Source organism: Perissodus microlepis, chromosome 15, assembly GCF_051167445.1.
Source record: "Perissodus microlepis isolate ML-2025 ecotype Zambia chromosome 15, ASM5116744v1, whole genome shotgun sequence".
NCBI lineage: Eukaryota > Metazoa > Chordata > Actinopteri > Cichliformes > Cichlidae > Perissodus > Perissodus microlepis.
Window position 1 is genome coordinate 3,030,888 of NC_140475.1, and position 26,282 is coordinate 3,057,169.

General features: G+C 40.1%; 2 protein-coding genes and 1 pseudogene across 3 annotated transcripts; all 3 read left to right on the plus strand.

The window, feature by feature from the left end:
- The first annotated feature begins 21 nt into the window (after positions 1-21).
- Positions 22-7,149, plus strand: LOC146371410 (cholesterol 24-hydroxylase-like). Its single transcript, XM_084953237.1, has 15 exons — positions 22-290; positions 361-438; positions 523-604; positions 1,007-1,080; positions 1,448-1,534; positions 2,263-2,401; positions 2,488-2,598; positions 2,690-2,852; positions 3,102-3,167; positions 4,294-4,366; positions 4,450-4,534; positions 4,739-4,849; positions 4,947-5,035; positions 5,165-5,231; positions 5,314-7,149. Exons 1-15 carry the CDS (start codon positions 142-144, stop codon positions 5,464-5,466), a joined length of 1,527 nt encoding a protein of 508 aa, XP_084809363.1. The 5' UTR covers positions 22-141; the 3' UTR covers positions 5,467-7,149.
- Positions 7,150-8,058: 909 nt separating this feature from the next.
- On the plus strand, positions 8,059-19,552 carry LOC146371411 (cholesterol 24-hydroxylase-like). Its single transcript, XM_084953241.1, has 15 exons — positions 8,059-8,471; positions 8,537-8,614; positions 8,705-8,786; positions 9,577-9,650; positions 11,802-11,888; positions 12,021-12,159; positions 12,252-12,362; positions 13,653-13,815; positions 14,200-14,265; positions 17,281-17,353; positions 17,437-17,521; positions 17,701-17,811; positions 18,261-18,349; positions 18,477-18,543; positions 18,631-19,552. Exons 1-15 carry the CDS (start codon positions 8,323-8,325, stop codon positions 18,769-18,771), a joined length of 1,515 nt encoding a protein of 504 aa, XP_084809367.1. The 5' UTR covers positions 8,059-8,322; the 3' UTR covers positions 18,772-19,552.
- LOC146371412 (cholesterol 24-hydroxylase-like) lies at positions 17,739-25,042 on the plus strand (annotated as a pseudogene). Its single transcript, XR_014802740.1, has 12 exons — positions 17,739-17,811; positions 19,999-20,085; positions 20,247-20,385; positions 20,537-20,646; positions 20,738-20,900; positions 21,100-21,165; positions 21,775-21,847; positions 22,465-22,549; positions 23,445-23,555; positions 23,745-23,833; positions 23,962-24,028; positions 24,116-25,042. The product of XR_014802740.1 is annotated as a cholesterol 24-hydroxylase-like (transcript).
- Positions 25,043-26,282: the final 1,240 nt, after the last annotated feature.

The window sequence follows — 26,282 nt, forward strand, 5'->3', positions numbered from 1 at the left end:
AACAGCTAGTTATTACTACTCCTGAGGAACACGGAAGTGGTCAACGAAAGGATAAACAAGTGCGTCTTCTTTCAGGCTGGGGCTGCCTAACTGAAAGAACAGCAATTTTTAACCCAGACATATATCAGACTTTTTTTCAGGATGGCAGTTTTCGGCGTATTTCTGACTTTAGCAACTCCATCACTTACATTTTTCTTCTTTCTGCTTATCGTTGCATTTCTTGCATACTGCTTGTACGTAAAACACATTCATATGAAATATGACCACATACCCGGCCCACCGAGGGACAGGTAGGTGAAGCCGTCGTCGAAACCCCTATACTGGCATTGCCAGATAATGACCAGCTGTTTTTGTCCTCAGTTTTCTTCTGGGACACTCACCGTCGTTTTTGAGGATAATGAAAAATGGCGGAGTTGTACACGACAAATTTCTGGAGTGGTAAGTGGAGCGTAAACGATGTTTTTGTGCGGTTTTTAAAAAGTTGTGATTAATAATATTTAAACGTCAGCATGTCCTTTACAGGGCCGAGAAGTATGGGCCTGTCTACAGGATAAATGGTCTTCATTACGTTGTAGTGTGCGTGTCCAGTCCAGAGGCAACAAAGGTGAAATAGTGTGAAAGTGCTGGGCAGAAATCCTGCAATTGTTAAATTGCCAAATAATAAAAAAAACAACTACATTAAGCCTAACTCTCGATAATATTTGCATAAATCCAATTTCTTGCAATGTTTTCTCTTTCATTTCCCACACCCATAAACATAAACTACACTCTTCCTACACTACTGACACTTTATTCACTTTTAGTCACTTGCAGTTATTTATTCACCTTCAGTCACTTTAATTTTAAAACTGTATATACTGTATATACTGTGTATTTATTATTTCACTCCTATTGCCTGTTCTTATTGTTCTTATCTTCAACATATGCTGAACATTGTTTGTTAATTGCCCCTTGGGGATAAATAAAGTCTTCTGATTCTGATTCTACTTTATGTTTGTGGATTCAGGAAATCCTGATGTCCCCAAAGTACCCCAAAGATAAATTTGTTTACAAAAAACTCTTCAGCCTATTTGGTCAAAGGTAAGACTGCCTCATCAGGCTACTTAGGTTGCTTCTCTACATTAGCATCAGAGTTGTTTATTTAGATTTTGCTGTTATTTATCTCCCCTTTATCAGTGGAACTAAATTAAATTCTCACGATAAAATTATGTATTTTCATGAATAAATTACCAAACTGTTTTAAAGTCATCCAGCTCTTCAATACACTACCTCTGCTGATTTAGCCAGCACAGATCTGGTGTGCACTATAATATACTTTAAAAAATGAGAAATGTTATATATTTTTATGATTATTCCATTTGAAGACATTTTGAAAAAATGCTTTTATTTTAACAGCAATTAGGAATTGGGTATTGTGAGAATGTTTTCTCAACTTCCTTCTTTGAAGGTTCTTAGGCAATGGCCTGGTAACAGCACGGGATCATGAGAAGTGGTACAAACAGCGCCGGATCATGGACCCTGCGTTCAGCAGCATGTGAGTTATGCATTTGTTGCTTTATAACGTATACCTTGCCTTTACCAGGCTGAAACCACTTTTGCCTTAAGAACTGCCTCATTTCTTCATGGTATACATTCAACCAGTGCTGGAAATACGTTTTGGTTGATTTTTGGTATTTTGGTCCATATGGCATCATACAGTTGCTGCACATTTGTTGGCTGTGCATCCATCATTCAAATCCACCACATCCTAAAGGACCTCAGCTGGAATTAGAGAGCTGACTGTGGAGCCCATTTGAACACAGTGAACTCATTAGCACGGTCAAGAATCAGACTCTGAATACTTTATTAATGCTCCAAGACAGTTACAGTAACAGGCTACACTAATTAAATAATACAACATGTTACAGAATTTACAAATTTGACAAATAGCACTAATTTATCAAAAATCGCTCAATTCTAAATATCAAAAATATTGACAAAGAATATTACAGAGATGGAAAGAGGTGGAAGAAACCAGTTTTAAGAGGATTTGTAATGAGTAGTTACTCAGTTTGTAGCAGTCTGGACGTTCTCATCCCATCTCTGGCATCAACAAGGCAATTTCACCCAGAGAACTAGTAGAAACAGTAGGGAGATAGTAGCAGATAGTAGGAAGGTTTTTCTTTTTTCTGTTGAACATTATCCTTTAATTCATTTCTGTGATAGTTTGTTGGGATGTCTTGGATGTGCTGCTTCTCCGTCTAAAGCTATCATTACTTCCAGGTATCTGAGAGGTCTAATTGGAACCTTCAATGAGAGAGCAGAGAAACTGATGGATAAACTTGCAGATGTTGCTGACAGTAAAAAAGAAGCTAATATGCTCCATCTTGTCAACTGTGTCACCCTGGATGTTATTACTAAGGTATTATATTACAGTCATTTTTACCCTTCCAAAGGGTGAGTGTGCGTGTGCATATTTGTGTATACTTTTTTCTTGATAAATTTCAGGTTGCCTTTGGGGTGGACTTGGACCTCTTGAAGAATAGTTCACCTTTCCCTAAAGCCATTGAGACATGTCTGAAAGGAATGGTTTACTACCTTAGAGACATATTTTTTCAGGTATTACTTCAGCGTTTGTTGTTATGCAGTAGTTCTGCCAACAACATTGCTATCAGAATGCCATCCTAAACCTGTCAGTTTGCCATTCCAGTTCAATCCAAAGAACAGAGGATACATTAATGAGGTGAGGGAAGCGTGCCGCCTGCTCCGTACAACTGGAGCTCAGTGGATCGATGAGAGAAAGACCGCCATGCAAAACGGTGACGAGGTCCCCAAAGACATCCTGACACAAATCATCAAAACTGCAAGCCAAGGTTGGAGTTCCTAAATTTCACATTTGATTAGACTAGATAAGAGCAATAATATAGAATCTTGTTGAATCTGTGTGAAGAGCATAAAAACGAATAAATAAACGCACTGAAAAAAAATGATAGGGCAGCATAAGTTCAGTGCCTCCCATATGAACTCTCCTTGGAGGTTTGTGTTAGTACCTGTTCATGATGAGAACACATCTTAACATGGTAGATGTCAAATCATTTATAGGTAGTTTTTTATCATTTCAGAGGACAGCATGACTGAAGAAGATGAGGAGTTTATGCTGGATAATTTTGTGACATTCTTCATTGCAGGTGAGTCTCTGTTATTTCATCTTTGATGTTAGAAGTAGTGCCCTGTGATGGACTGGCGATCTGTTCAGGGAGGATAGTGCCTTTTTCTCAGTGACAGCTGGGATAGGTTAAGAAAACAATTAAGAAAATGGACTGATGTATGAAATATTACACAATAATTTGGGACTGCGCTATCTTTGTGGAACACCAAAAGGTTTGCTGTGTTAAAAGGTGCACAATGCAGTCACCACTTTAAGCATCAATTTTTAACTTAATGCCATATGGTTTCATCTTTATAAAATCTTATCTATTGTGAGGTGTAACGATGCAGGTATTCACAACATACATTCATTTTCATGGACTACTGACCAGATGATGGATGTATTGTTATAGACTGTATATCAAAGATGGAAATAGCTTTTGTGTCTGTGGCGGGGCGTCGCCTGCGGTGCGGCATCTGCAATCACGCATTGTAATGGGTGCTGTGTTTGTGGTTGCGATAATGTTGAGCGGGCAGCGGGAGAGCTGCAGCTCTGTGAGCATTGTGAACAGCAACCGTGTGAGTCAATAAAGTATGCTACAAAGCATGAACTTGCACCCGGGTCTGCCGTGGTCATTTACAGTGTCTTAAAAGTGAACTTTAAAATGGAAGTGAATTAAACCTGCATTCTTTCTGAAGGCCACCAAATGGCAATATCTGCGGTTGCTCCTGTTCCTATAGAAGTCTATGGAAAAATGACTTTTTCCATAAATGGCTTTCAGAGGTGCTGTTTTTAATGTGATTTTGTAAAACCTGCAGAGTTTATAGGCTCAGGCACTCATCCTGGGTCAACACTGAATCAAAAACCAGTATGCTAGCCATACTGTCTTTGAGGAGAAGGTGGCTGAGGGCTATCTGTAGTATTAAACAACACATTCATTGGTTTGTCAGTCAAATGTCAGGTGTGTGGGCTCGCCCCCTCATCATCACATCCTTTTCTTTTTGGAATCAAGATGGAGGAAACTCTCATCTTGCAGCTTTGCAATCAGACCAGTGAATGATGTTACAATAGCTACATACATCTTTTGTACTGCCTAATGTCGTGTGTTATTGGTCCATTGTAAGGTGGTATTCTTATTCAGGATTGCCAAATTTATGCTATTTCAGGCCAAGAAACAACAGCCAATCAGCTGGCTTTTGCAATCATGGAACTTGGAAGACATCCTGATATACTGGAGAAGTAAAAAGTCAAAATATATTGCGCGACAGTTTCCACTATAGCAAATAGACTTTGGTTTCTTATGGAGTTCTCTCATTTCTCAGAGTGAAGAAAGAAGTGGACGATGTTATTGGGATGAAACATGAAATAAGCTACGATGACCTGGGCAAGTTGGTCTACCTGTCACAGGTACATGTGGCAATTTGAAAATTGTGGTAATGTTTTTCCGTATCTTAAAGTATCCTTGGTCTTCTGCATTAATGACATTTGTGGTAGTAAGCATTTTCACTGCTCTGTTGAGTAGAACGGTGTTATATATGTACCAGTCCATTAGCATCATTTGTTTTTTTTAACACAAGATGTGCCGTATGAATTGTATACATCTTCCCCCAGGTGTTAAAAGAGACTCTGAGAATGTACCCCACAGCTCCGGGCACATCTCGTCATATTGCTGAAGACATTGTCATTGATGGTATCCACATACCTGGAGGAATAAATGCTGTAGTGAGACATGTATTTTTTGATATGTTTCTAGCAAAGCAGGAAATACACTTCTGTATAAACATCAAGATAAGTAAATACATTATTTTCTAATGTTTAGTTCAACTCCTATGTGAGCGGGAGACTGGACAAATTCTTCGAGGATCCACTGAGATTTGATCCAGACAGATTTCACCCAGATGCTCCCAAGTAAAGAACACACTGTTTCACCATGCGGACATGTTTTACATAATAATGTTTGTACACCCATTATTATCTCAGATAAAATGAGTTAAATTGTTCAAAGTAACTAAAGCTGTCTCTTATCTGTTCAACAAGGCCTTATTACTGCTACTACCCTTTTTCCCTCGGTCCTCGTTCGTGCCTGGGAAAGAACTTTGCTCAGGTGAGGATGACAACATAATGTGAAGACCCGCTAACCTATAAACACACTGACTCATCTCTGTGGGCGCTGTTGTGTTTTTTAGATGGAGGCTAAAGTGGTGATGGCCAAACTGCTCCAGAGGTTTGACTTCACTCTTGTCCCAGAACAGACCTTTGACATCCTGGATGCTGGCACACTCAGACCAAAGAGTGGAGTGTTGTGCACTTTGAGTCACAGGGATTACAAAAATAAATGATCTTAAAGTACATCACATTGGAGCAGGTCATAGGTATCTATTAGGGGTGCAACGATACGCAAAATTCACGGTCCGGTTCGATACTTTGGTGCCACGGTTCGATATTTTTTCGATACAAAAAATGTTCATGCCTTTTTAATTTATCATTTATTAAAATTATAAATATATATTTTAACCCAAAAGTACAGTTTTTAAATTTAATGTTGCTGAAACAACAAAATAAAAAAAATAAATCTATCTGATCAAGAAATCACTCATCTTTGGAAAAGAGAGTTTATTACAGAGAAATGTCTCTTTCCAAAATAAAAGCTATACTATACGCTTCTTCTGGGCTATATTCTCAGCAGCATGTTAAACATATCAGGTCCCCATAAGGAGAATCATGTGCTAACGGCTGTCTAAATGACTCGGGTAAAGTTTGTAGCATGCGTGCTTGTTGTTTTTGTCTGCTTCCACTTGTCTTTGCACGAGGATGATGTCCTAGTGTTCTCACTAGTGCTGTCAGTGTTAATCTCATTAAAATGACATTAGCACCATAACGCGGCAAATCTCCATTAACAAGTTACCGCAGATCACCCAGTGCGTGGGGCTGGACGGCGTCAACACGTTAACAAGCTAACTGCGTTAACGCACTAGTTCCCACCCATGTAATTGAGGATTGCGTGGCACATCCGACGTACTGTTTTACTTTTGTCCATGACGCGCTTACCATCAGGGTCATGCTTCACATGAAAACCATGATAGTTCCAAACACCAGATCTGAATGAGGGTGGGGGAGGTTCAATTTCGGGTAGTGTTGAGGCAGTAGCCATGTTGCAACGAGCTTAGCTTCTGTCTTGCTAGCTTGCGCTGCGCTCAGTGGATCTGCACTCGACAGTGCAGCCTAGGCGGAGTAGTCGAGCGCAGATCCACTGAGCGCTCAACACAGACAGCATCGTCAGAAGAAAAGTTGATAAAATAAATAAAAAATTTTGTATTGTTCGATACATATGCGTACCGAACCGAAAGCACTGTATCGAACGGTTCAATATCGATACGAGTATCGTTGCACCCCTAGTATCTATATGGTGGGGCAGAGTTTTTACTCTTGTCTGAAAACTGATTTTTTAAAGAAAACCTTGTAATGAAAATAGTCTCATTTATGATCGTAATACACGCAATATATTCATATGAAATGCTTATAACTATTTTTATGTCTTCACTGGAATAATCTATTATTATTATTATGGAAACATTTTTGAGGACGCTAGGATCAATACCATTTGCTACTGTATGTATGTACACACATATACACACACACATATAAATATACACAGACACATACTGTGCAAAGCTAATTTCTTTTATTTTGCTTAGAACATAGGAACTAAGTGCACTGACTCTTAGGCACCTTTCTTGTCATTTCTTTTCTGTTAGTAACAATTTTCCTAAATATAAAAGACACTTTCAAAGTTGTCTGTTATGTGCAGACACATCACTGATTCATCACTTGAGTTAGGTGCCTATTGTATGCTTGAATGATTAATACCACTTTAAATAACTAAAGGAAAATCTGGCTCCTTGTAAGCAAAATATGGAGAGAACTGCAAAATGTATTGCAGTTGCTTTTTCATAGCCACTGCCTGTAGCACTGATTTAAACATGACTTTTGTGTAAATGAAATAAAACTGAAATACAATGTCTGTTTTGAGGAGTTGCCCCCTTTCTCTACCTCAAACAAACTGTATACAGTAATAACATGAATTAACAAACTGTTATTAGAGAGTGAAATCTCAGAGGCACACATCCTATGTGCCATTTTTCTTAACGGTTTAGTTTTTCACAAGAGGTTCCTACTAATGTTTCAGAATAAGAGCCCGGTTAAGAAAAGCTCTATTACTGTCTGGTGAGCGCTTTTAATTTGAAACAAATCCAGAAAGTTTGCATAAAGGTAAGGTACGAAATTTCACAGCGGGAGAGGTTCAGAAGTCGTGATGAAAGACTGGTGGATGATGAGTTTATTGGCTGTCAAACGAAAAGTGAAGAGGTCAGACATCTTCATCTGCTGAGATAAATAAACGCCTCGCACTATAATGATGATGAAGATGAAATGAATGCATTTTATTTGCTTTTATCTTGTTTCTTGTGTTGTTGATGAAGAAGACTTGAATATAATGTTAATATGAACAAAGCAGAGTGTTCCGGGACTCTGAACTCTTAACCTTAAGTTATTAATAAACCTGCAGGTGCCGACTTCTTTTAAGGTGGAATGCATTTTATTTACAAAAGATGATGCTTAGAGGCAGATTTACCAAGTGTGTGCCCCAGCTCAAATCCCTCTATTGGCCTGAAATTCAGCTTCAATTAGACGCCTTTCTCTTCCCAAAATATTGCGCTCTGAAAGGACAACTTCTGCAAACACATATGAAATACAAAGCCGAAAAAAATACCCGGGCCCACTCCTTTATGTCGCAAAATCGAAACTGCGCCTGTTTAGTAAATCCCAGCAGTAGCCTTTTTAAACTGTAGAGGGTTTTTGCACTTGTTAACAATGTTCGCAAAATAACAGCGCGAAAGCTGTGACATTCAGTGCGTCTCCGTGGGCTCTCTTCTCTGAAGTACGCTATGTCGAACTTCCGCCTGATTAGATCTGGCTGTGTGCGGTCGGTATTTGGAGCTGCCCCCTTGTTTTTCCTCCCAAAGGGTCGCCACAGCCACGGCGGCTGGATCTCCCGTTAATGCGAGTTTAGAACGACGACACTGGGGTAAACCAGCTCGTGACCTCACTGAGGCTTGTTTGTGTCTCCCCTCGGTCTTGAACCAGGGATCCTTCGCGGTGTTATAGAAAGGACAACCGTCTACGGGATATTTCTCAGGATGGCAGTTTTCAGCTTACTTCTGTCTTTGGCTGCTCAGACGCTTACTTTTCTCTTCTTTCTGCTCGTCGTTGTGTTTCTCGGATACTGCTTGTATGTTAAACACATTCATATGAAATATGACCACATACCCGGCCCACCGACGGACAGGTAGGTAAAGTTCTCGGCACTTTTGCTGACACTGCTCGACGCTGACCACTTGATTTCTTCCCCAGTTTTCTCTTCGGACACTCAGCATCGCTTTTGAGGATAATGAAAAATGGCGGAAATATGCACCAGAAACTTCTGGAGTGGTAATTTGAACGTAAACGATGGTTGTGTGTAGGAGTGATTAATAAATAATGATAAAACGTATCATTTATACGATAGTATGTCTTTTACAGGGCGGATGAGTATGGGCCTGTCTACAAGATATATGCTCTGCATTACGCTGTAGTGTGTGTGTCCTGTCCTGAGGCAACAAAGGTAAACTGTGACAACAGCATGAGAGTGTGTGCAGTAGCGTTTTTTGATACGGGCGATATGGGTCCGGGGCGGCATCGCGGTGGGGGGGCGGCATCACGGGCATCGGCAAAAAATATAAAAAAATTGCTCGTATTCATGCTGCCCTGACATCATGCGCATCAGCGCATATTGGGAATGGCATAGGCACCGATCGGTTTTCTATCGCCCATTTGCTGCACCGTAAAGAAAAGAAAAAAAATCCTAAAAAAACCCAGTAATATTCCGGCAGCTGGGGCGCCAAAATAATACCATAAAATAACAGAAAATAACTTTCTCATGAAAATACGGTTATTTTCAGTAATGACAATACAGTTTGTTGCCCTAATTTTACATGGGATTTTGCCTTTTTCAAGTGCTGTTAAACATTAAATTAGGAACATTTTAATGTGATTAAACAATGAAATTACCTATAAAAAAGGTCAATGAATGCGGCAATATGAATAATAATACTTAAATGTACAGAAATATACAGTTAACAGTTGGTTTAAATAATAATGGATTGCTTTCATATAGCGCTTTTTGAGACCCTCAAAGCGCTTTATAATTCCGCCAGAGGGGGCGCCAGAGGGCCCAGGGCGCCAAACGGGCTAGGACCGCCACTGAGTGTGTGAAAGTGCTTGGCACAAATCCTGCCCTTCAAAGTGTGAACTACTGACATTTTGGTTTCACTAAGCATAACTCCTGATAATATTCGTATCAAATCTTCTTTCTCTAAAAAAATTTTTTTCTGTCTTTCTGCTCCTGGCTTCAGCAAATATTGATGTCCCCAAAATACCCCAAAGATAAACTTGTTTATAAGAGACTTGCCAACCTGTTTGGTCAAAGGTAAGACTGCCTTATCAGGCGCTTTTTTGTAGCGATGCACCAGTTCTAAAAGGCTGTGCTGTTACTGATATCGTTTTAACTTCAGTTACTGGCTGGAATCGATCAACAAAGGCAGATATCAGTAGTGTGATACTTTGCATTCATTTACCAATATTTAGAGGTGGAAGTGAGCTTTGCAATACTGTTATTTGTTTAACACCTGGACTAAGATTAAGACTCACAGGTATAATACAGACCACCACTGTACTCAGTGTTGGGAAGGTTACTTTTGAAATGTATTCCACTACAGATTACAGAATGCATGCCCCAAAATGTATTTTGTAATTACTTAATATATAAGTAATATACTTTGGATTACTTAATATATTATCATGCTTTTTAACAACTAATGAATGTCCTATTGCTGTGTGATTTATTACTATTACTGAAGGCTACTCACCATACCATTAGCAACTAGATTTTTAAATCTTAATATAAATGAGTAACAGTAGGTGGACATTAGGTAAGGCTGCACTTTTTGCAGCGATCTCGTATAGAAAACTATTCCGCGCGTATATAAAACAGGTCTGTGGCTCCGAACCGTAGTAAAGGGACCTCTGGCTAATACGTCAGGTTCGTGTCGGGCTCGTAGCCGAAAACTAGCTTTACTTTGTTGTCTGGGTCAACTTTGCTAGCGAGAGACAGAGAGAGGCGTTGAAAGGCTGCTCCAATGGAACTTATTGTTTCGGAGAAAAACAGGAATACAGCGTACAGTCGAGTCTTAACAGCTTACTTACAACTGGGCTCGTCAGGCTCTCTTCTTGGCTGCAGTGGTTATTATTATATTTACATGCTTCCAGCTCCCGTTTCTGCTCGATGACTGCTCGTACTTTTCCTTTTTCTCCGTCCCTCGCTCACAGACACATAACGGGTATGGCGGTCCATTCTCCCTGCAGCACGGACTACACTGCCCATGAGGCTACATTCTTTAGGGCGATGCCTGTAACACTCTGCTATTGCCTTCGTATTAAATCATTTTAAAAAATATTTCTTCACGTCATTATGAGACGCGAGATTGAGACACGGGCATTTGAGCCTCTTAATGCATGTTTTGTTTGAGTTTCCACCGGCGTGGAATTACCAAAAATAGAGAGGGCAGAGCCGAACATATGAAACAGGAAAAGACCGCCGTGTAATCCCTTTATTTCAACAAAGTAACTGTATTCTAAATACCACCCTCATAAACGGTAACTGTAACCGAATACAGTTACTCATATTTTGTGTTTTAAATACGTAACGGCAGTACATGTATTCCGTTACTCCCCAACACTGACTGTACTGCAGAGATGGGAATCAATGACGTACTAATACTTCATCACATACTTAAGTAGCCTTTTTGGTATTTACTTAAGTTTTTACTTTTACTCCAACATTTTAACACAAATATCTCAACTTTTCACTCATTACATTTTCAAAACAGGCTCGTTACTTTGGCTTTAAAACATTTAAGAGGAGTTATTATTTCATGTTTTTGTGGGGATGCACCAATTCTGAAAGTCTGTGCTGATACTCAGAAATATTTTTGTTTGTGCAGAACTGAAAGTAGAGTCTTGATGTTTGATGGTTTAGTAGGCTCAGCCTGAGCTTAAATAATTCTTGGCTTTGACAAAACATCTCAGGAAAAAACAGCTTGGGCAGAAGAACTTAAGGGAAAAAGTCCCTCTCTGTGGAGGCAGTCTGAGAAAGCTCGGTGAGTCCATCAGGATCGCGTCGTTCTGTCATGTGTTCGCTGTATGGCAGGCAGGATGTGGATTCAGGAGACAGAACATAAACTGAAATCTAGCAAAAAAAAATCATAAAATCTCAAACAATAACTGGGCAGGAACGAGGAATCCAAACACTAGGAATTTTCTGGGAAACACAGAATAAGGTAATACACAACCATGAGGGAAGAGGGGCAACGTGGCAATGAACAGAGGGAGACAGAGATAATATATACTCACAGGATAATAAGAGAAGACAGCAGATGGCACGCACAGCTTAAAACTATAGGAGGACCAGATAGGAACATTTAGATTAGATGCAACCTGAATGCCAACAGTAAGCAAAACTAACAGTAACTAAAACTCAGAGGAATAAAATAACGTATTTTGTCAACTGTCTTCTTTGAAGGCTCTTAGGCAATGGCCTGGTAACAGCACGGGATCATGAGCAGTGGTACAAACAGCGCCGGATCATGGACCCTGCGTTCAGCATCCTGTGAGTTTCACAGTTATCACAAAAAGACAAAATAGTTTGTTTGTTCAACCACTGATTTTTTTCCAAATGAATTTCTGTGGTAGTTTGTTGGCAGGTTCTGGCTCCTCCGGTTAAAGCTATCATTACTTCCAGGTATCTGAGAGGTCTGATGGGAACCTTCAATGAGAGGGCAGAGAAACTGATGGATAAACTTGCAGATGTTGCCGACAGTAAAACAGAAGCTAATATGCTCCAGCTTGTCAACTATGTTACCCTGGATGTTATTACTAAGGTTTTATATTACAGTCAGTTTTACAGCTTTTACAGCAGTCTTTATCCAAATAATATTTCCTCATGTTTGTGTTTTTCCTTGATAAATCTCAGGTTGCTTTCGGGGTGGACTTGGACCTGCTGAAGAACACTTCACAGTTCCCTAAAGCCATTGAGACATGTTTGAAAGGGATGGCTCACTACATTAGAGACAACTTTTTCGAGGTATTACTTTAGTGTTTTTTAATGAGAGAGATGAGATAGCCTTTATTTGTCAGTTGCAGTTGCCCACAACCGAGATGACAGACCTTGCCGACCGTACATAGAATACACAAACATCACATTGGGGAGACAGGTCAGGCTAGGTAGCGAGGGAAAAAAAAACATCGAAATGTGTAACACAAAAGGATAATCCAGGAATGCACAGATATCAACACACCATAACACAATAAAACACAGACAAGCAACATGGGAGAGTATTCCAGTGTGTACAGCTGATCTGGGTCCACTGCAATCTCCGATTGCGCCTCCAGCTGATCCGGTGTCCACATCGGATGGGAGGTAAGCATGGGAGGAGGCGTTGGATTCGGGGGAGGGAGGGTGATAGTGAGGGCGTATCAGTATCAGTGTACATGTTTCGTGCGTGTGCATGTGTGTGTGTGTATCCCGTGTTCAGCTGAGAGAAAATGTCACCACACCCGGTTAAGCATCAGTCAACAGTCTCCAGTTGACCCAGGTGGCCTTGAATGAGGTACAAAGAGTTCTGACAACAATCCTGTTATCATGGGAAGAATTTGTTGTTCCAGTCAGCTTCGACCTTGGCAGGCCTTCAGCTGGCGCCGGTGGGATAGCCACACGAGTGAAGCTGGTGAATGTTTGGGTTTAGTGCAAACAACGGCATCCAATTTTTACAGTTGGTTTAATGTCCATCACTGGTCACCAATTATCTCAATTCCCATTGTTCTTCTCCAAGATGTTATCCATATTGCGTTCAAAACACAGTCTGAGTACTCACAGCCCTGCCAATCGTCTATCATGTCGGCCAGCCTTATGGGATTTTGAACAGCTGTAGCCGCTTCTTGTTCTTCGATAAGCCAGCTCCAAGCCAGCTCCAATCAGCCCGAACTCTGTTATCGTGGTTCCAAATTGGTAGATGTCGTTCAATGTCCTCCGTCGAGTGTCGCCAGACACATGACGCCACCGACCATCGAGTATCTGGCAGCAAACGTCTCCGCAGGACAATCGAGCTCTCCCAAGCCTAGCAGGTTGTCAATTCCATTACGGGACCAGTTGATCAAATCCATAATTCTTTAGGTTTTAGAGAACAAGACCGAGAAACTCTTTGAGGGTTAGAGTTAGACGAGACTAGACAAACACCTAGAAGCAGCAGCAGGGAAGATAAGGGAGGGAGAGGGGGAAAGATGCATCTGCCTCCTCCGAGAGCCAAAGAAGAAGAAAGTATGTACTGCAAGTCTTGTTGCATGGAATGTTAACTTCTTCAATCTGCCATTCCAGTTTAATCCGAAGAACAGAGGATACATTAATGAGGTGAGGGAAGCGTGCCGCCTGCTGCGCAAAACTGGATCTCAGTGGATCGCTGAGAGAAAGGCCGCCATTGAAAACGGTGACGAGGTCCCCAAGGACATCCTGACACAAATCATCAAAACTGCCAACCAAGGTTGTAATCCCTAAATTTCACATTTGAATAGACTCAGTAAGCCTTGAGCATTGATTTTAAATTGCTGTGAATAGTACACACAAGAGTAAACAAATACACTGAGTTTTTAGTTGTGGCGAGTGGAGTGTTCTTTGTTGTGGTCTGCATGCTGATGCTGAAGAAGCGACATCATGCCGATGACACCAGCAAACTAAATAAACTGATCAGGAAGGCTGGCTCTGTGATTCGCTTGAAAATGGACACTTTGGAAGCTTTGCCGAATATAAACAGATGACTGATAGAGACATTAACACAGAAGACATTGTAACATCTGACGTGTAATAAAAGAAAAAAAGAGAAAGAAGCCAAATATTAATTTATATGTCAATTTTCTTATTGTTTCAGAGGAAATCATGACTGAAGAAGATGAGGAGTTTATGCTGGACAATTTCGTGACATTCTTCATTGCCGGTGAGTCTCTGTTATTTCATGTGTCTCCAGCAGACTGTGATACTGAAGAGGATAAGTGGTTGGATGGATCTGTGAAATGTTACAAAATAAGTTGGAGGTTGTGCTTCCTTCTGGCACACTGCAAGGCTTAACTGCCACAGCATATTCGTCCACATATATGAAGCCCCCTTCATCAAAGACTGGTTTAAATCCAAACAGATACAAAGTCCGGGTGTTTTTACCTCTTTTGAGTCCCAGCTCCTAACTTCAAGCTGACTGGTCTCTCTGCAGTGATAGCACGATGTGACACTGAAATTGGATGAGCTGTTGAGAAAATAGATGGATGAGTGCAAAATCCAAAATAAGATTGACGTTGTGGGTTCTTTTTGCCACACCACAAGCATAAAGTGTGTTAAAAGGTCAATATTTCAAAAAGGAAACAAAAAAAGTTCCCCTTGCCAGGAACCCAGCAAAGTCGCTATTTTCAATTTAAATTTTTATACAGTTATATTTACTGTCAAGTGTAATAACATAGTTATTCACCTGTTTAACTCACATAGTTGAGATTTAAACTGGGGGAGAGAACCAATGTTTCTTATATCTGGGGGTAGAGAGCTCCACAGCCTGGGAGCAGAGCAGCTAAAAGCTCTGCTTCCCATGGTGGTGAGGCAGAAGGAAGGCACAGAAAGCTGGATTGAAGAAGAAGATCGAAGTGGGCGGGCAGAAAAGGTAGTGCTTAACAGGTCAGAAAGGTAAGGAGGTGCGAGGTTATGAATGGCCTTGAAGGTGAGCAGAAGAAGTTTGTATATTATCCGGAATTTCACTGGGAGCCAGTGAAGTTCCTGAAGAACAGGGGTGATGTGCTGGTAGGAGGGGGTGACAATGCGAGCAGCAGAGTTCTGAACCAGTTGAAGCTTATGGAGGGATTTTTGGGGGAGACCATGCAGAAGAGAATTGCAGTAGTCAATACTGGAGGTAACAAGACTGTAGACGAGAATGGACGTAGACTGGGTGGAAAGAGTCTGTTAATGTTGTGTAAATGAAAATAGGCAGAACAGGTGAGTGTCGGGGGTTGCAGTGTGGATGAGGGAAGGAGGACCCAAACGCTGGACTCACAGGTAGGTGAAGGTTGGTGTTTATTGCAGACGGAGTGAACGAACAGGACAGAAGCAGGAAATGGTTGGCTGAATGAATGAATGACTGACTGACTGAACATAGGACAACCTAACAGCAACAATGACACGACAGTGAACTGAGGAAAACCGAGGACTTAAATACACAGACTGATGAGGATGATAATGAGAGACCGGTGAGTGAATAGCTGAACATAATTGCACTAACGATACACAGGTACACAGGCTGAAACAGGAAGTGAAAAACATGGAAGAGGCAAAATAAACTGAACATGACAAAACAGAAAACACTGGGTCAACGACCCAGGAAACCCGACAGTGAGATTATTGATGTGAGATTTATAGGAAAGTGAACTGTCCAGGATGACACCAAGGCTCTTAACCTGAGGAGAAGGGAAAACTGTGCAGTTATAGATAGTGAGTGAGAAATGGTTCGCCTTCAAAAGGTTGGATTTGGTGCCAACAAGGAGGATTTCAGTTTTATCCTCATTGAGCTTTAGAAAATTAGAGCTAAACCAGGATTTTAATTTGGAAAGACATTCTGTAAGGGAAGAAGGTGGGAGGGAGGAATCAGGTCTGCAGGAGAGATATAACTGGGTGTTATCAGTAAAACAGTGAAAGTGAAGATCAAATTTGCGGAAAATGGTACCTAGAGGGAGGATGTATATTATGAAGAGAAGAGGGCCTAAAACTGAACCTTGGGGTACACCAGAAGTGACCGGGAATAGACGAGAGCAGAATGATTTCAGTTGAATAAACTGGGAGTGGTCAAGGAGCTATGGTTGAAACCAGGTCAGGGAGCTGAACAGGATGATGAATGAGTGACTGGACCAGAGACTGGACTACAGACTGAACTGACTGGAGTGTGTCAGAGATGCAGAGAGAGGAAAGTCTGCTTAGAAGGACAGAATGAGAGATCGTGTCGAAGGCTGAGCTCAGATCCAAAAGGACGAGAATGGTGAGAAGACCAGAGTCAGCTCCGATTAGAAGATCATTAGTGACTTTAAATAAAGCAGTTTCTGTACTGTGACATGAACGAACACCAGACTGAAATCTCTCGCAGATGTTATTATTATCCAGGTGTGAATGAAGTTGAACTGCAACCACTTTTTCAAGTATTTTAGAGATGAAGGGTAGATTAGAAATCGTACGGCGGTTGTTAAAGTTGTCAGGATCTAAAGAAGGTTTTTTCAGTATGGGAGTGACTGAAGCAATCTTGACTAAGGAGGGGACGACACCGGTGGTGAGTGAAGAGTGAATGATTGCAGAGATGAGTGGGAGTAAGGAATAGAGGCAGGATTTCACAAGCCCTGTAGGCATAGGGTCAAGATGACATGTGGCAGGCTTTGATTTACATATAAACTCAGAAATATCAGATAAATCAGGAAGATGGAAAGTGGAAAACGGCTCAAAATAGAGAAAAGGTTCTGGAGAGGGCGTAGACGCAACAATTGAACTGAGTTGCTGGTGGATGTTATTGATTTTTGTTGTCCAGAGCAGCATCAAGGAGTTACAGGTTTCTTGTGCCTTGTTGATTTGAGTCTTTATGCTGAAGTACATGGTATTTGTAGATTTCTGCATCAACAGGAATCAAAATAATGGCTTGCTGCTATCATATGAGTGTGCAGTGCTCTTGGGTTCACCGTCTGAGCTGTCTTTTGATTGTGACGCCTGGTTTCAAAAATGCTAAGCAATGGAGGAAATGCTAAACTTGAAAAACAGCAGCGTCTTTTGTATATAGTGTATGTTGTAACATTTTATTGAGCTTCATGTCAACTCATTATTTTATGATCCACTGTTTTGTTGTAGAAAGAAGAAAAGATTAAGAGTACAATTATTTCAGTGATTGTACGTTCATTTTAAGGTGGTAATATTCAATTTTGATACATTTGTGCTATTTCAGGCCAAGAAACAACAGCCAATCAGCTGGCTTTTTGCATCATGGAACTTGGAAGACATCCTGATATACTGGAAAGGTAAGAACTCAAAATATAGCACATAACAGTTTCCATTAGAACAAGTGAACTTTGGTTTCTTATGGAGTTTTCTCATTTCTCAGAGTGAAGAACGAGGTGGACGATGTTATTGGGATGAAACGTGAAATAAGCTACGATGACCTGGGCAAGTTGGTCTACCTGTCACAGGTACATGTTACTATTTGAAAATAGTGGTAATGGTTTTAGTGTGATTTGTAATCTCATGTTCACCCATGGATTCAAAATTAGTCAACTAACAATGAAAGACTGCATCAACAGTAAACTTAGGCTCTCAGTCTTGTTTTTATAAAACAAGATGCACCATAAACGTTGTAATCTTCCCCCAGGTGCTAAAAGAGACTCTGAGAATTTATCCCGTAACTCCGGCCACATCTCGTGATATTGCTGAAGACATGGTCATTGATGGTGTCCACATACCTGGAGGATTTGTTGCTGTAGTGAGTCATAGATTTTTTTTTATGTGTTTCTAGCTTCAAAGCAGAAAATAAACTTCTGTTTTATATAATAATAATGGATTGGATTTATATAGCGCTTTTCAAGGCACCCAAAGCGCTTTACAACGCCACTATTCATTCACTCTCGCATTCACACACTGGTGGAGGCAGCTACGGTTGTAGCCACAGCTGCCCTGGGGCAGACTGACAGAAGCGAGGCTGCCATATCGCGCCATCGGCCCCTCTGGCCAACACCAGTAGGCGGTAGGGTAAAGTGTCTTGCCCAAGGACACAACGACCAGGACAGAGAGCCCGGGTTACAGATACGCTTCCCAACCCCCTGAGCCACGGTCGCCCGATCAGTGGCATCAATTAGTTAAACCAAACCAAAGCAAACTTACAAGACAGTTACCTGGAATCAAGACGAATAAATAACCTATTCTCATATTTAGTTCAGCTCCTATGTGAGCGGGAGACTGGAGAGATTCTTCAAGGATCCACTGAGATTTGATCCAGACAGATTTCACCCAGATGCTCCCAAGTAAGGAACACACTGTTTCACCATGCTGACTTTATTACGTTTAATGTTTGCACACACTTTATTACCTCAGACTAAATGAGTTAAACGGTTCACAGTAACTGAGGCTGTCTCTTATCTGTTCAACAAGGCCTTATTACTGCTACTACCCCTTTGCCCTCGGTCCTCGCTCGTGTCTGGGAAAGAACTTTGCTCAGGTGAGGATGACAGTGTAAGTCATCATGAAGACCCACTCACCTATAAACACACTGACTCATCTCTGTGGGCGCTGGTGTGCTTTTTAGATGGAGGCTAAAGTGGTGATGGCCAAACTGCTCCAGAGGTTTGACTTCACTCTCGTCCCGGGACAGACCTTTGACATCCTGGATGCTGGAATGCTCAGACCTAAGAGTGGAGTAATTTGCTCTTTCGCTCACAGGGAATAAAAAGAATAAATGGCCATAAAGCACCAATACATTAGAAGAGGTCATAGTAGTCTATAGAGTAAAATTGGGCTTTTATTCATATCTAAAACTGTCACTTAAAAAAGAAGAAGAAAACCTTGTAATGAAAACAATAATGGTATGATTTAAATACATAGCATATTCATATGAAGTTATGTCGTGTTTTTTATTGATTACAATAATGAATATAAAACTACTTGTTGGCCAACAGGGAGTCTGTAGAAACTGTGCTACTGTTGGCTGAAGACAAAGGAAGAGGAAAAGGGGAAGGTATGTTTGGAGGCAGAGAGAGAGAGAAGGTAGGAGTGTGGAGGTGAGAGTAGGAACTTAAAATGTAGGGACTATGACTGGTGGAGGTGGTGTGACAGAAGAGGATCCTAGGGATGGAATGAGGTGGAGGCAGATGATCTGGAAACTACTAAAGGAAGCAGGAAAAAGAAGAGGAAGAAATCCTTTCTGATGCAACACCAAAAGGAGTCGTGTGTCTGTGTGAATGACCAGATCTTTTGCTTGATAGGCAAATGTGTTAACCACTACACTTCAGAGCCACCCATTACAATAGTCAGTATATAGAAACATTTTTGAGGGGCGCTGGTCTCTAAGGTAATGCCATTTGTTACTTTTATACACTGCTGATATATATATTTTTAGTTTATATTATATAGTTGCTTTTTCATAGCCATTGAACCACAGAAGCTTTAGTGTCTGTAACACTAATTTAAGCACAGGTTTTATGTAAATGAAAATAAAACTGAAACTTTAATGTTTGTCAGTGTGATGTTATTTGTGTTTGCGGTGTAGTGATTTCTTATGTACCCAACTTGCTCTTTTAATGCAATTACCAACAGTGTACACATGGGGGCGCTAAGCTCCTGCACAGAAATCTGACTTTTAAAGCAGAGGCAGCACAACAATTTGTACTATTTGTATTTATATTTTCTATTTCTATTGTATATATTAATCGGCATCTGTGGGTGGACAGCAAAGAAAGAATTTCATTGCACAAAGAAATGCCTTTCTCTTGTGACACATGACAATAAACACTTTGAATCTTGAAGTATCTTACCATGTTGTGTACCTATGCTAGCAGTAATATAACTGTGAAAATAATAGAAAGCATGCTTTGTGACAGTGTAATGAGTGAAAATCATATTTTGCTATGTTTAATTCTCCTGTTGCTGTTTTGTGTTTTTTTTGGGCGGGTTTCAGGTTCTTTGGAAATGGTCTGATAACAGCACGAGATCATGAGCAGTGGTACAAACAGCGACGCATCATGGACCCTGCGTTCAGCAGTCTGTGAGTTATGAAATTATAGCAACGTGCCAGAAAGAACTGTCTGCTGAGCTACCTGTTTATGCTATGTTTATCCAGTATTTACAGTCATACTGGATATAAATCAGTGTTGTTGATAATCCTTTAGTCGCTGTTCCTCTGTAACAAACTTTTGTTTTTTCCAGGTATCTGAGAGGTCTAATGGGAACCTTCAATGAGACAGCAGAGAAACTGATGGATAAACTTGCAGAGCTTGCTGACAGTAAAACAGAAGCTAATATGCTCCATCTTCTCAACTGTGTCACCCTGGATGTTATTACTAAGGTATCATAGTCAGTTTTACAGATGCAACGTGGGTTTTTTTCATAATTCTGATGAAGGCACAAGCTTTTATGTTTGTTTTAATTTGCTGTTAAAAAATTTCTAAGCATGTTGTAAGTGTGAGTGCAGGTCCATCCATGTCTTGATATTTCAGGTTGCCTTCGGGTGGACTTGGACCTCTTGAAGAATAGTTCACCTTTCCCTAAAGCCATTGAGACATGTCTGAAAGGAATGGTTACCTATGTTAGAGACATATTTTTTGAGGTATTACTTCAGCGTTTGTTGTTATGAAGTATGTCTGCCAACAACACTGTTATCAGAATGACAGGCTAAACCCTTCAGTCTGCCATTCCAGTACAATCCAAAGAACAGACGATACATTAATGAGGTGAGGGAAGCGTGCCGCCTGCTCCGTACAACTGGAGCCAAGTGGATCAGTGAGAGAAAGACCGCCATGCAAAACGGTGACGAGGTCCCCAAAGACATCCTGACACAAATCATCAAAACTGCAAGCCAAGGTTGGAGTTCCCAAATTTCACATTAGACTAGACTAGAGCAATATTTTATTCTCTTTGTGATGAGACAAAGTGAATAGAACAAAAATGTGACCCACAGTTTTTGATGCCTTCTCAGTACGGTGCATGTGGTTTGTAAGTAATGTTGGAAACCAGGAGAAGTTAAATATCGATGTATCTGTCCATTCTCTCCTCATTTCAGAGGAAAACATGACTGAAGAAGATGAAGAATTTATGCTGGACAATTTTGTGACATTTTTCATTGCAGGTGAGTCTCTGTTGTTTCAGCTTTGATGTGTGAAATGCAGCTGGAAGCTCCTTTGTAGCGTCAGACGAAGCTCACAGCACTGAAGAGTGTGTTTTATTTTCAGTTTTACACAATGTGGCCACTGTTGTCTGTGAATTTGTATCCTGCTGCTGTGTGCTGCAGTTTAATGTTAATTGTAGAGCATCCTGATATCACCGTTCAAACACGTGTTCACTTAGCATGGACAAAACTGTCCTTTCTTATCCAGAGGGGCTGCATAATATCTGCACACACACACTGTGTCACACAACTCTAGTTCCTGTGTTACTGACTGTTTGTCTCAAATGTAAAAAAATAAAATAAAAATACATATTTATCGATCTTTTCAAACTTTGTGTGACTGGGACGATTACATTTGCAAATGAATAAAATAGCAATAAAAAAAAAAGGAACGTATGATCTGTTTTTGTTACATAATGATATTATCGATTTTAAGTTAACTAGGCTTTTTAAGACTCAAAGAGTTGTGATGTAGAAATTACGATTACAACTTCTTGATTAAGAGTTGCATGGCTGTTTCCTTTTGACGTAATATTCTGATGCATTATTGACAAACTGGTAACATTTTAGGCCAAGAAACAACAGCCAATCAACTGTCTTTTTGCGTCATGGAGCTCGGAAGACATCCTGAAATACTGGAGAAGTAAGAAGTCAAACAGGACACAATTTACACTTTTTATTTAATTTTTTTAATTTTCATTTTCATTTGTAATTATTTTATTTAATTTTCTGTATTTCTGCATGAATATAACCTGAAACATCAGCTGACTGAACCTATAAGGTCCTACAAGTAAAGAGGACTTAAACAAACAAAGGTCTGTGAGATCTTCAGAAATCTTCTTGCCGTGACACACTTGTTGTACAGTCAGTCTGATCCCAGTTCTTACAATCAGTGTGTCCCTCAGATCTGACTGTCAACCCATTGTGTGAAAGCAACTTCTTCTAATTTGAGCCATCCAAATATTAAACATCAAAAATATTCACAATCCTGAGATTATGATTATATATAGCTATAGAGATAGAGATATATATAGAAACATATATAGATATGAGAGAGATAGACATAGATGTATAAAATATAAAAATGTCAAATGCAATGTCTTTCTCTCATCTGCTTAATTGGGTTCTAGTTATTTACCCATACGACTTGTGTTAAACTCTAAAGATGTTTTAGGCAATATTTAAGCTGTTCTTATTACTGTGTAATATATAGAGAGAATTTTGGTTTTCTAAAATTTTCTAAATATTTTTATTCCTTAGAGCAAAGAAAGAGGTTGATGACGTCATTGGGATGAAATGTGACATAAGCTATGATGACTTAGGAGAGCTGGTCTACCTGTCACAGGTACCTGTTTGTTTGCTTGTTTGTTTATTAAATAATTATTATACCACTCAGCCAGAACACTGATGGCGTATTGTCGTTGGGCAACATAGTCACACAACTTTGTGAGTACAATAATTTGAGAAAGAAGTCTCTGAGGATTTGCAAATTGATGCCATAGATCTATCAGGAATTCAAAATTTAGTAACTCTGACCTCAAGGTAAAGGTCAGAGGTCAAGTTTGTTAAGAATCTCGTAAACACAAAAGCTCGAGGAGGTGGTCAACTCAAGAACAGCACTGACTCAAACGGTGCATAGATGTTAATATTATCGATTATCTGTTACCAGTTACAAATATGGAGAGTTGATGTTTATTAAGGATCTTTGACCAAATAAGTATAAACTCTGTTAGGTTGTCTGTATTGTCATGAAAATGTAGGTAAGAATACACTGTGATTAAGAGAGGATTGATACAGTAAGGCCTAAAATATCATGTTTGATTCTGCTGACACAGGTGTTTCAGGTGTGACCCGTCTGGCAGAGAAGCGGTTTATTTATGTATTCAATTTATTTATTGTAAGACATAAGCAGTTTTTAAGTGACTATGAAGGCTGCTTAGTTTGTGAATTAAAAATGATTATTTTTTCTCTAAACTCATCAGTGTCATGTCAGTCACAGTGAACAGTAAAGTTACAAATCTTAAAAAACTGGGTGAAAATATATGAAAGAAACAGGAACATTAGAGTATGAGGTAGTCGGGTTTAGTGACCGAAAATGATGTGTTGTGGAACTTCCAGGGATTTTGTGCGAGCTAAAAAGTCCACTGGCAGGCGGCTGAGCGGTACCACTGGCCTCTGCCAGTATTTCTTTTAAAACAACCCAACCAAAGTGTGCACCGCTCATTGTAATCTTCCTTCAGGTACTAAAAGAGACTCTGAGAATTTACCCCACAGCTGTGGGCACATCTCGCGATGTTGCTGAAGACATGGTGATTGATGGTGTCCACATACCTGGAGGAGTCGGCGTTTTTGTGAGTTATTTTTCTTTTTAACATGTTTGTAACTCTAAAAGAGAAACTGAGTTTCAGGTTTATATGTATAAAAGGAATTGGCACCAAAAATATTAACAAAACAGGTCAACTGTTATTTAACTGTTTCAAACGATTGCAAACAAATACACTTATGATTAAAATGCAAAAATTTAATCTTTTCATGTTTAGTTCAGCTCCTATGTGAGCGGGAGACTGGACAGATTCTTCAAGGATCCACTGAGATTTGATCCAGACAGATTTCACCCAGATGCTCCCAAGTAAAGAACACACTGTTTCACCATGCTGACTTTACATACATTTCATGTTTGCACACACTTTATTATCTCACACTAAATGAGTGAAATGGTTCACAGTAACTGAGGCTGTCTCTCGTCTCTTCAACAAGGCCTTATTACTGCTACTACCCCTTTGCCCTCGGTCCTCGCTCGTGTCTGGGACAGAACTTTGCTCAGGTGAGGATGACAGCGTAAGTCAACATGAAGACCCACTCACCTATAAACACACTGACTCATCTCTGTGGGCGCTGTTGTGTTTTTTAGATGGAGGCTAAAGTGGTGATGGCCAAACTGCTCCAGAGGTTTGACTTCACTCTTGTCCCGGGACAGACCTTTGACATCCTGGATGCTGGCACACTCAGACCAAAGAGTGGAGTGTTGTGCACCTTGAGTCACAGGGATTACAAAAATAAATGATCTTAAAGGACTTTACATAAAAAGTGGTCTATTTTTGGTCCCTGAGATATATTAATATAGGGAAAAAGAAAGTACAGCTTCAACACTATGTCTCAGTTTTTCTACATGATTAAGAAATGCTTCTTTAGTAACTGAAATCAGCACAACTCTTTGAGTCTAAATTGTAGAAATAAATGTGTAAAAAGATCCTTGTCAAGAACAGAATTGATTTTCTCTTTTTTTAAATTTTATTTTACTGAGGACTTTTTTGTTTTTGTTGCTGTTTTTGTTTTTACAATAACAAAAAACCCTAAACTTTCTGTAGTAGATGTTGAAAAATAGAAACTTTTCTGTCCTTAAATTGTTTACTTACTACTGAATTTCATTGCCGTAATATTAATGGCCATGGGCCAATTTGGCCCCCGGGCCTCATGTTTGACACCTCTGGTTTAAAGGGCAAAACTGATTTGATTTTTATTCCTGTCTAAAAAAAAAATGAATTTAAAGAAAAAATTGTGTCATGTATGAACTACACTGTAAATTCATATGAAATGAATGTAATCATGCTTATGTCTTCATTACACTAATGAGTATATGGTAACATCATGGGGAGTGCTGGGTATAATAACGTTTGCACTTAGCATTTTAATCTTGCACAAAATCATCACATAGTTTGATGTGACTTTTTTTTTAATAACGCGTGAGCCAAGGAACCTTTTGTGCCTGCATAGCATCCAAGATTTTCATAAAAGTGCTGCATGTTATGAAAATGAAAATACATTTTGAGATCCCACAGATTTGTTTAAGTCTGCATACTTCCAAGATGCTGTGCCATCCTGCTACAAATCACATCATCCCAGCGCCAAAGAAACCCTTAGTCACCTGCTTAAGTGACTATAGCCTTGACATGATGACACGATTGTTCCACAGATTTTTGTATACTGTGAATACAACAGCCGTGGGTCTGATCCAGGACAGCGATGAGAGATAGTGGAGCTTTTCACAGTGTGGATCAGCAACAACAACTTTCTCCTGAATGTGAATGAAACCAAGAAACTGGTGACTGACTACAGGAAGAAACGGCCCTCGTTCAGACTGCTCTACATCAACGACACCGCAGCAGAGAGCATGGAGCACATGAACTTCCTGGGAGTTGATGTGATGTATGGTCTGTCCCTGCACACCACCTCACTGATCAAGAAAGGCTGAAAAGGTCACATCTGAGTCCAGATGTTCTCACCACCTCCTAAAGAGGCACCGCTGAGAGTGTGCTGACAAGCAGCATATCTCTAGCATGAGAACGAGGACAAGTGGAGTCACCCTGCCATCTATTTAGGGCCTGGCCCAACAACGCTGCAAAAAACCTTATCGGGGACACCTCACACCCCGACCACGGTCTGTTCTCACTCCTGCTTTCAGGCAGACAGTAACATAGAGGTGCAGGTCATTGCAGTTCTGTGGAAGCTTCTTTCCAACCACCATCAGACTGTTGCACAGCTCAAACAGCTGCTATTTTGTAGATTATTATACTCTACAAATCTGTCAAGAAAGAATTTTCTGTGCAATCAGCTCATCGGCTCTCTTGTGCAATAATTGAATCATTTTTATTTGTGTTTTCAAATATGCAGCACTGTTTTTTGTTATTTTACATTTGTTTGTCTCACACTTGCCTCTTTTTAAACATCGCAATGAGGTTTTTTGTGTTTTTATTTGAGCTCATGCCACATATTTTTGTTCTGCATCGCTTTCCTGAGGTAGTGCTGAATGACAGTAAAATGAGTTTTGAACCCTGAATCCCTCTGAGTCAGTCTTGAGACCCCTGAAGTAACCAGCGTGATGGAGAACTGCTACTTTTTTTTTAACTTGGCCTAAACTATAAACAAGTACTTTGATGGTGGGTTTCTGGGCAAAGGCTGAGGGATTGGAGAGACTTGGAGAAGGAATGAGAGAAATGGAGAGGACCAGGGGTGTAAATAAAAGGAAAACTGTGTAAATGCTATAATTTTCTACTTTTTTAGGCAGGCATGTATGCGCT